Raw genomic sequence first — 10,758 nt, forward strand, 5'->3', positions numbered from 1 at the left:
AGTATTGCACTCTTTCCATCACGTGATTGTAACTCTTTGCTTGCTATCTGTGGCGTGTCTTTGCGGAAGGAATAAAGCGGACTTGGTTCCTCTACCTACTATATCAACTCTATGCACCCCACGAAACTGGAAAAATTGTATTTAACGCATCTTTTAAATTGACCCTTATCATTTTTAGAATCCTCTTAAGCAAATACGTCATGGATAACAATCAATTACCGATACCCACAATTGGCACAATTATCGCTGTTTGAATCAAAGTAGAAATTAAAGTTGAACACCCTTCAAAGTAAATTACGTCACATCAAAGTGAGAGACAATTACAAATACAGGGAACTTTTTATATATTGATTTAATTTCAAAAACAATAATTTTCCTCTTTTCATTAATATAATCACAGGGTTGGTTAAACTACTTATATCAATGTCTAATAAAATATGATTTAATTTTTTAAACCTCATTAAATAATTTTAAAATTCGAATGAATTTTAAAAACACAGAGGCCGAGATTATTCATTTGATATATCATACTCTCAACAACAGTGCGTGACTTTTTTTCCCCTTCGCATTTTCCCTTTTCCCTAAAATTTCGCGGTTCCCATTTTTGTTTTATTTACTTTTATGACTTACTTTTGCTTACTTTGATTGCGCGCGCATACTTTGATCAAAGTACTTTGATCGTGTCAACCCGCCTGGAATCTTGGCAAGCCATGCAAGTTGAAGTTGAAGTTTTTGATTTGTGGATTTAAGGAAATAAGCTTGTAACCTTTAAGCTATTTTTAAACAAATACTCTCGAACCCTTTCAATTATTTTTTAATAAAGTTAAGCTACTTGCAGTGAAGTGAATGCAATGAATTAGTTTGATTCGTTCTGTGTAACTTGTTGCACGTTTCAAACTTATTGAAATTATTTAATTTAATTATTTATAAAATTGTTAGTTATTTAATTTTTTTAAGTTGTGAATATGGATCAAATACCATGTTGTTTCTGCGAAACAAGTTTTTCTCAAAAAAAGAATTTCTACAGACATTTGCGAAATTCACATCAAGATGTGGAACTTTCGGATTTGAAAAAATTTGTGCACTTTTGTGCACACTGCAAACTCTATTTTAAATTTGATACTGAGTTATCAAATCACAGGGAAGAACTGCACAGTAGTGATAAAAAGGCATTCAAATCCTCATTAAAATGTGGTTTGTGTGATGAAGGTTTCCGATTCATCAAGTGTCTTATTGAACACATAGAAGTTCGCCATCAGGATTTTAGATTAGAGAAGCAAACTCTTGTCTTCAGCAAAGAAGAAGATTTTTTTAAATGGAAGAATGAAATAGAAAGCAGCACCCTTAGTAGCTACATCAAGAAATGTGGTGACAGAACTCTTACTGATGAATCCATAACAAATTCATATTACTGTCATCGAAGCGGGGCATATGATGAGAAAAAAGAGAGAAGTCGACGAGTCAAATCTTTAGGCTCTAATAAAATAGGCGTTACTTGCCCAGCCCATATGACTGTAAAGAAACAGAAAACTGATACTGGAACAATAATAACAGTTTTCTATCAAGCCTCTCATATTGGACACAGTTGTGAAGTGGGTCGTGTGCCAATTTCAAAAGAACAGAAAGTGCTCTTGGCTTCTCAAATGAGCAGTGGCGTGCCAAAATCAAGGCTATTGTATGATATTCGTCAGGCTTTTTCTCCAACCAAGCGCCTTAGCCTCACCAACAACAAAGACTTGCACAATATTTGTCGAGACTTTAGAGTGGATGAGGATGTAATTTTAGACGTAAATGAAAATGTATCTGTACAGATGCACGTGCATAAATTGAGGGAAGAAGGACAAGTGCTTATTTACAAGCCAAAAGAAGAAGAGAAAAAAAATTCTAATTCTGATGATTTGAGAATCAAGGCTCAGAATATATTTTCTAATTTAGCTGCCAAGTGTGCTGATCCAAGCACATCTCATGACGAGTTGAGCATATTGATTGAGCAAGGTGAGCGAATTCAAGCAAGGCTAGCTGCATTAAGGTCTGAGGGAAGAGTATTATCTACTGATGATAATAGGGTTTCCGGGTTGAAAAGAATAAGTCCACAGCGTAAATTGTATCCCTCAAAAAAAAAAAAAGTGATTGCGCCAACTGATGAATAAGAATGAAGTGAATGGCGATATGAAGTTCTGAAGCATCTGTTCAAAGTTTTAGCCTAAAGTCTTACCCAGTTACCCGAGATATCACCTCGGCACTTTCGTTCAAATGTAAGTAGCTTTCTTTCTCTTGCTCTTCATCGTGTGCGGGAACAGCCTTAGCATTTTCTACAATCTGTGTTTTCTTCCAGATTTCTCCTCACCCAGCAGTACTTCAGGTCAGCACGACCTCGTAGGAATCTGGTTTTCGGAACGCCTGTAGGAGACAAGCGCCTTCCTCGACCTGCCGAAGTGAGTAGCGGTCTGTCGCTTAAAGCGAGGATGAGATTTGCTTTTGCTGTTTACTCATTACTGTATGTTTTTTTTTCCAGGTTAAGCACCAAACCAGCAGCAGCACTGTTCCAGGTGGCGAGAGGATGTTCCAAAGTTAGAATTGCTATTGTGGAAAAAAGTTTGTTCTGAAGCACCCATTTGAAGTCTTACCCAGTTACCCGAGATATCACCTCGGCACTTTCGTTCAAATGTAAGTAGCTTTCTTTCTCTTGCTCTTCATCGTGTGCGGGAACAGCCTTAGCATTTTCTACAATCTGTGTTTTCTTTCAGATTTCTCCTCACCCAGCAGTACTTCAGGTCAGCACGACCTCGTGGGAATCTGGTTTTCGGAACGCCTGTAGGAGACAAGCGCCTTCCTCGACCTGCCAAAGTGAGTAGCGGTCTGTCGCTTAAGGCGAGGATGAGAGTTGCTTTTGCTGTTTACTCATTACTGTATGTTTTTTTTTCCAGGTTAAGCACCAAACCAGCAGCAGCACTGTTCCAGGTGGCGAGAGGATGTTCCAAAGTTAGAATTGCTATTGTGGAAAAAAGTTTGTTCTGAAGCACCCATTTGAAGTCTTACCCAGTTACCCGAGATATCACCTCGGCACTTTCGTTCAAATGTAAGTAGCTTTCTTTCTCTTGCTCTTCATCGTGTGCGGGAACAGCCTTAGCATTTTCTACAATCTGTGTTTTCTTTCAGATTTCTCCTCACCCAGCAGTACTTCAGGTCAGCACGACCTCGTGGGAATCTGGTTTTCGGAACGCCTGTAGGAGACAAGCGCCTTCCTCGACCTGCCAAAGTGAGTAGCGGTCTGTCGCTTAAGGCGAGGATGAGAGTTGCTTTTGCTGTTTACTCATTACTGTATGTTTTTTTTTTCAGGTTAAGCACCAAACCAGCAGCAGCACTGTTCCAGGTGGCGAGAGGATGTTCCAAAGTTAGAATTGCTATTGTGGAAAAAAGTTTGTTCTGAAGCACCCGTTTGAAGTCTTACCCAGTTACCCGAGATATCACCTCGGCACTTTCGTTCAAATGTAAGTAGCTTTCTTTCTCTTGCTCTTCATCGTGTGCGGGAACAGCCTTAGCATTTTCTACAATCTGTGTTTTCTTTCAGATTTCTCCTCACCCAGCAGTACTTCAGGTCAGCACGACCTCGTGGGAATCTGGTTTTCGGAACGCCTGTAGGAGACAAGCGCCTTCCTCGACCTGCCAAAGTGAGTAGCGGTCTGTCGCTTAAGGCGAGGATGAGAGTTGCTTTTGCTGTTTACTCATTACTGTATGTTTTTTTTTCAGGTTAAGCACCAAACCAGCAGCAGCACTGTTCCAGGTGGCGAGAGGATGTTCCAAAGTTAGAATTGCTATTGTGGAAAAAAGTTTGTTCTGAAGCACCCGTTTGAAGTCTTACCCAGTTACCCGAGATATCACCTCGGCACTTTCGTTCAAATGTAAGTAGCTTTCTTTCTCTTGCTCTTCATCGTGTGCGGGAACAGCCTTAGCATTTTCTACAATCTGTGTTTTCTTTCAGATTTCTCCTCACCCAGCAGTACTTCAGGTCAGCACGACCTCGTAGGAATCTGGTTTTCGGAACGCCTGTAGAAGACAAGCGCCTTCCTCGACCTGCAAAAGTGAGTAGCGGTCTGTCGCTTAAGGCGAGGATGAGAGTTGCTTTTGCTGTTTACTCCTTACTGTATGTTTTTTTTTTTTCAGATTAAGCACCAAACCAGCAGCAGCACTGTTCCAGGTGGCGAGAGGATGTTCCAAAGTTAGAATTGCTATTGTGGGAAAAAGTTTGATCTGAAGCACCCGTTTGAAGTCTTACCCAGTTACCCGAGATATCACCTCGGCACTTTCGTTCAAATGTAAATAGCTTTCTTTCTCTTGCTCTTCATCGTGTACGGGAACAGCCTTAGCATTTTCTACAATCTGTGTTTTCTTCCAGATTTCTCCTCACCCAGCAGTACTTCAGGTCAGCACGACCTCGTAGGAATCTGGTTTTCGGAACGCCTGTAGGAGACAAGCGCCTTCCTCGACCTGCCAAAGTGAGTAGCGGTCTGTCGCTTAAAGCGAGGATGAGAGTTGCTTTTGCTGTTTACTCATTACTGTATGGTTTTTTTCCAGGTTAAGCACCAAACCAGCAGCAGCACTGTTCCAGGTGGCGAGAGGATGTTCCAAAGTTAGAATTGCTATTGTGGAAAAAAGTTTGTTCTGAAGCATCCATTTGAAGTCTTACCCAGTTACCCGAGATATCACCTCGGCACTTTCGTTCAAATGTAAGTAGCTTTCTTTCTCTTGCTCTTCATCGTGTGCGGGAACAGCCTTAGCATTTTCTACAATCTGTGTTTTCTTTCAGATTTCTCCTCACCCAGCAGTACTTCAGGTCAGCACGACCTCGTGGGAATCTGGTTTTCGGAACGCCTGTAGGAGACAAGCGCCTTCCTCGACCTGCCAAAGTGAGTAGCGGTCTGTCGCTTAAGGCGAGGATGAGAGTTGCTTTTGCTGTTTACTCATTACTGTATGTTTTTTTTTCAGGTTAAGCACCAAACCAGCAGCAGCACTGTTCCAGGTGGCGAGAGGATGTTCCAAAGTTAGAATTGCTATTGTGGAAAAAAGTTTGTTCTGAAGCACCCATTTGAAGTCTTACCCAGTTACCCGAGATATCACCTCGGCACTTTCGTTCAAATGTAAGTAGCTTTCTTTCTCTTGCTCTTCATCGTGTGCTGGAACAGCCTTAGCATTTTCAACAATCTGTGTTTTCTTCCAGATTTCTCCTCGCCCAGCAGTACTTCAGGTCAGCACGACCTCGTAGGAATCTGGTTTTCGGAACGCCTGTAGGAGACCAGCGCCTTCCTCGACCTGCCAAAGTGAGTAGCGGTCTGTCGCTTAAGGCGAGGATGAGAGTTGCTTTTGCTGTTTACTCATTACTGTATGTTTTTTTTTTTTTCAGATTAAGCACCAAACCAGCAGCAGCACTGTTCCAGGTGGTGAGAGGATGTTCCAAAGTTAGAATTGCTATTGTGGAAAAAAGTTTGTTCTGAAGCACCCGTTTGAAGTCTTACCCAGTTACCCGAGATATCACCTCGGCACTTTCGTTCAAATGTAAGTAGCTTTCTTTCTCTTGCTCTTCATCGTGTGCGGGAACAGCCTTAGCATTTTCTACAGTCTGTGTTTTCTTTCAGATTTCTCCTCACCCAGCAGTACTTCAGGTCGCCTGTAAGCGCCTTCTTCAGGAGCCATATGAATTAGCCTTCACCTGGATATGACAGGAGACGAACAGCCTTGACCCGTCACAGGAAGTAGTGTTTACCATAATTCGGGTGAGAAGTTACCTAATTCGCAACAAATTTTTAAAAAAATTTTTAACATCCATTAATACAAGGTCCGGCTATTAATTTCCAGGACTCATGGAATAACTCAGAAGAAAATAAAATTAAACACATAGCCATTTAATATTATTTGAAGTAATCCCCACCAGCCGTAATGCACGTCTGTGCTCGGCTGTACAAATTTCGGAAAGAAGTTTTAAAGTCCTCTTTTGGAATGCTCTTTAATAGTGGCGTAACAATCTTCTTGATGGCTTCGACATCTTTAAATCTTGTCCCCTTCAGCAAATTTTTCAGCTTAGAAAACAGTCTGCGGGTGCTAGGTCTTGAGAGTATGGTGGATGCTGCATCTCAACGACACCATGCAGGGCTAAGAATCGCCTTCCAGGTAGTGCAATGTTCGGAAGCGAACTTTTTCAATTGCTTCCGGCGTGCGTAACAACTGCGACCGACTTGTGTGTGGATCATCTTCCACGCTTTCGCTCTGTCCTGAAATCGTTTAAACCATTCAAAAGTTCTTGAGCGACATAATGCTTCCGCGCCGTAAACTTGTTTTAACAATTTGTAGGTTTCCGCAGCTGTCTTGCCCAATTTGAAGCAACATTTAATGTTTATTCTTGCTCCATTTTCACTTCGACAACAGGAATTTAAGAGCTACGTTTTAATGCGCCTTTCCACGAGAACCACTTACTTCAGTATGGTGCCGATTGCGCTGCACATGCGCAAGAAAACACTGCTGGCAGAGTTTAGTGCTTTGTGGAAATTGCTTAGTAAGCATAATGAAAAAGTCAACTTTCAACTAACAAGAAAATTTATTAAGCAGGAAAAGTCATAACTTAACTTAAACATCATAAAGGAAAACAATCCTCTCCATAACATGAGGTAACGAATTCAATAACATACAGTCATGAAAATCAAACGAAACAAAACTCCAAATCCAATCTTGATTTGTTATATATATACACGAAGTAACACTTGCATAATGAGGGTACTTACACACTCAAAATTAATACTATGCAAATTCTGTCTTTGAATTATTTTTAAATGTTCGAACTCCCTCTTTCAGAGGTTTTTCGAACTCGTGATCTCTTACTCGAACCTTGTTCATTGAAATTCATAGTCTGACAAACACTCTTCAATATGCAATCATTAGCGCCATCTTCCGGCTTTTCGTTCTCCTACAGTTACATCAGTCCTGGAAATTAATAGCCGGACCTTGTGTTTGATTTGTTTATTAAGTTATGTTTTTTTCTGTAATTTATTGTAGATTAATATTCATGTATTTCAGGTGGGGGGCCCCTCCAAAAAGGTCCCACCTTATCGTGGTGGAGGGGTTTAAAGCTCCCATTAATGAAATGATGCATTTGTATAGAAAATCATTTCATAAATGGGAACTAACTAAGAGGACCTTATTCAGGCCTATTCTTTTACTTTGGCATAAAAAGTTTCAGTGATATTGAATTTTAACATTATTACTAAGAATAGGTCTGATGTTACACCCCCACTTTTTTTGGCTTTTATTATCAGTGAGAGCAAAAAGTAATTATTATTAGTTTCTGATCAGTTTACGATAGTTTCACTGTACAGGGATGAGATTCTTTCGCGGATTTCCGCTTTTTCTCAGATTTTTCCATTTTTCCCGCTAATTTCCGCTGAAATTTTTTTTTTGCTCAAGTTAAAATATTTTATGAGGAATTAAATTTTCCGCGGAGCGAAATTATTGAAGTCCTCATTCCTCCCTCTGAAGTTTCTCTAAAAATCATTTCCTTGGGATAAAACTGGTTGATCTTTATACAGGGATGAGATTTTTTTCGCTTTTGTCTCTCGAATTTCAGCCTTTTTATCAAAAACTCAGATTCTTTAAAAGTTTCGTTTTTTTTATTTTTTATTTATTTATAAATATCCCGTTTTTTTAAAAAAAAAGTTCAGTCGTTGAAGTCAAATTATTATATTTATTTACGATTTTCAAAGAAAAACAGAAAATTCAAACTACGTCCTAGCTGCTAATCCTTCCGCATGTTTACTTATATTAGCTATTTTCTCCGATTTCACGCACAGAAAATAAGATTTTCCGTATTTTTTATCCGTCGGCGGGATAGCTCGTATTTTCGTAATTTAGACGCCGCTGCTTCTTGTATTCTGGAGAGAAAGCAAACAAAAAAAGCGGGAAAAAATAGAGGTGGATTTGTGGTGAAAATATTTATTTGCTCATTCAATTAATCTTGTAAATTTTTATTTATTGTGTAAACAAAAAACAATTCAAACAAGCCTTTTAGAAATCCCAAGTCCAGACTCTGCAAATATCTCGATTTTTATTCACGCGATTTTAATATCAATCATCGATTTTCGTATTTACCTGATTTAAAAGTTGTGCATTGCAATTCTTATTTACGCTTTTTAAATATCGCACATTATGACTCGTATTTACGAGATTTAAAAATCTAATATCGTGTTTTGCATTTTTAAAATCGCGATTTTATTATCAAACATCGATTTTCGTTTTTACCTGATTTAAAAGTGGAACGTTGCGATTCTTATTCAGGCCATTTATATATTGTACATTGCGATTCTTATTTACGAGATTTAAAAAACCAATATCGCGATTTGTATTTACGAGCTTTTAAAACCCTATGTAGCTACGCGAGCTTAAAATCCAATGTCGTGATTCGTTTTTGCGGTTGTAATATCGCGCGATTTTAAAATTATGCATCTTGATCTAAAAATTACGCATCATGATTTGTATTTTCGCATTTTTTAAGTTCGATGTAGAGTTTCATATTCACGTGATTTAAAAGCCTCATTCGGGATTTATAATCACATGTATTACAAGTTTAAACAAAAATTTGACAAAAAAAGTGCGATTTATATATATATATATATCTATATATATTCTTGGATTTCCTCTTTTTTACTCTCTGACTACTCTCATCCCTGACTGTAGTAGCTTTAATAATTTTCTAAACTCCTTTTATAACACGCAGCATATACATTACCGTGTTTATCATTTAAAGTAATTATCTTTCCTAGTTATTTTGCAATTACTATAAATGTTTCGAAAGGTTTAAAATGTTGACATTTTCGAATTAAAAAAATTGTCGTTATTCAGTTTTCCTGATCCCTAAGTGCATTATGTTTCAATTAACTTAGTCATTTTTATTCATAATTTCATTGTTATAGTTAATTATTATTTGAAATTTCATAGTATATATTTTTGTTTTAAAAACAAAATCCATCTTTTGCATTTCATCGTCATCATTGGGTGGGCCTTGGCCTTCTATGAAATATTTCTTCATGTCGTTCTCCTTGATGCCAATTCTGATTATCATTTGCGTTTGGTAATACGAATTTTATTTTAATATGATAACTATCCAAAACTTAATTTTTATTTGTTTCATTTATTTATTGCATATTTGGCAAAATGAGGTGAAAAATAATAACTGTAACCATAGCAATACATATTATAGCTTCCTTTAAAAAAAAATAATTTCATCAATTACAGCGGGCAAATCTAAGCTCTAGAGCAGGGATGGGCAAACTTTTTTGGTCGAGGGCCAAAAATCGAGAAAAAAAATGTTTGGTGGGACAAATAAAACTTTCAAAATTTTAAAAAAAAGCGATATACAAGTTTTAATTTAAATATTTAGTGAGATGAATGAAATTGCGATTTCGTTTTTAAAAGTTCCTTATATTAAGGTTCGAAGCGAGATGTGCCTATTTTACGGAACAAGGCTAAATGCTTTTCTGTTAGTCCACTTCTGAAATGATTATTTCTAAGGTTCAAAGTTGAAAACTCTTGTTCACATATATAAGATTAAGCAAACATAGAGCTGATTTTCTGGGCATGAAATATTAAATTTTGGAAACTAGCTTTTGGTAACTTGTAAAACTTTGGCATATTTAGAAACAACTGCTCCAGATGATTGTTAGATTGTCCGCTCGTTGGATCTTGAAATGTGTAGTCTGCCAAATGTCAAGTACAATTTACCTATATTAGATTCCTCAAGAAAGACAAACGCTAGTTAGAGCCAATCTAAGACTATTCTATGAAGAACTTCTGCTTTCAACATTTTACCAATTGAAGCCGTCTGTGCTAACTATTTCCATCAATTTATGTTTTGTAGAGCAAAAATAGAGAAAGTAAAAAGGTCATCAGTACTTTGTTAAAAAAGGAAAAACAGAAATAATTTTAAATAGTTGACAAGAAAATGGATGTATGTTGTTTATGTATATTGCCACTGATCGGCAAATTAAAATTATATCCGCGGACCGGAGTTTGCCCATCCCTGCTCTAGAGAGATATAAAAATTTTCCTATTTTTCGTGCAACTGTGAATAGATCGTGATTTACAAAAGTGAAATGAATTCACTAAAAAGCATTTAACAGTACGATATTTTTTGGAAACTCATTGTCATTCACAACAACTATTTTCATTCATCAGGTAAAAGACTTTGGATTTAATTTTTTTGAGTTTCAAAGCGAGTAACGTGATTTTTTTTCTCCAGAAGATAAACGATTAATAATAGTTGGAGTTAAAAAACATTTTCCCCATCATACTCTCCGTGCATTTTTCCATATATATCTTTGCAATTTCCCGAGTCTACGATTTGAAACATAAACATGGAAAGATTATAGACTCCATCAGTGAAATATATCAAGAATCCAAAACTGAAGCGAGAACGTTTTCAACAACAACAACAAAAATGTCCTTTTTAAAAATGGTAAAGAAGCTGCAAACTTTCAGAATCATTTTATAATGGGAAGGGAAAAAATTAAAAAATATATATATATTTCAGTAAGGAAAAAAAGTAGCGCATTTGTAGCGTTCGAAAAATAATAAGTAGCCCAAAAAGTAGCAAGTAGCGAAAATTCAATTTTCAGTAGCGGGGACTTTTAAAAGTAGCCCAATCTGGCAACACTGATCCACATGATAAATAAATAACATATAATAATTAAATAGAAAATGATGAACTTAAAAAATTAC

The 10,758-nt window shown here is 37.2% G+C and overlaps 1 protein-coding gene across 9 annotated transcripts; it reads left to right on the forward strand.

Annotated features, from left to right (window-relative positions):
* The first annotated feature begins 793 nt into the window (after window positions 1–793).
* LOC139424970 (uncharacterized) lies at window positions 794–6,632 on the forward strand. 9 transcript variants are annotated; one of them, XM_087156998.1, is made up of 18 exons: window positions 797–2,255; window positions 2,336–2,435; window positions 2,516–2,667; window positions 2,748–2,847; window positions 2,928–3,079; window positions 3,160–3,259; window positions 3,340–3,491; window positions 3,572–3,671; window positions 3,751–3,902; window positions 3,983–4,082; window positions 4,165–4,316; window positions 4,397–4,496; window positions 4,576–4,727; window positions 4,808–4,907; window positions 4,987–5,138; window positions 5,219–5,318; window positions 5,402–5,553; window positions 5,634–6,632. In XM_087156998.1, the coding sequence occupies exon 1, from the start codon at window positions 966–968 to the stop codon at window positions 2,148–2,150; it is 1,185 nt and encodes a 394-aa protein (XP_087013124.1). In that variant the 5' UTR covers window positions 797–965; the 3' UTR covers window positions 2,151–2,255; window positions 2,336–2,435; window positions 2,516–2,667; window positions 2,748–2,847; window positions 2,928–3,079; window positions 3,160–3,259; window positions 3,340–3,491; window positions 3,572–3,671; window positions 3,751–3,902; window positions 3,983–4,082; window positions 4,165–4,316; window positions 4,397–4,496; window positions 4,576–4,727; window positions 4,808–4,907; window positions 4,987–5,138; window positions 5,219–5,318; window positions 5,402–5,553; window positions 5,634–6,632. The 9 variants fall into 9 exon arrangements, with proteins under 9 accessions (XP_087013125.1, XP_087013124.1, XP_087013127.1 ...); XM_087157001.1 differs by having other exon boundaries at window positions 3,999–4,082; XM_087157003.1 differs by having other exon boundaries at window positions 4,002–4,082.
* Window positions 6,633–10,758: the final 4,126 nt, after the last annotated feature.

This window comes from Parasteatoda tepidariorum, chromosome 2 (assembly GCF_982258835.1).
Source record: "Parasteatoda tepidariorum strain Cologne lab strain chromosome 2, Ptep-v5.0, whole genome shotgun sequence".
Lineage (NCBI taxonomy): Eukaryota > Metazoa > Arthropoda > Arachnida > Araneae > Theridiidae > Parasteatoda > Parasteatoda tepidariorum.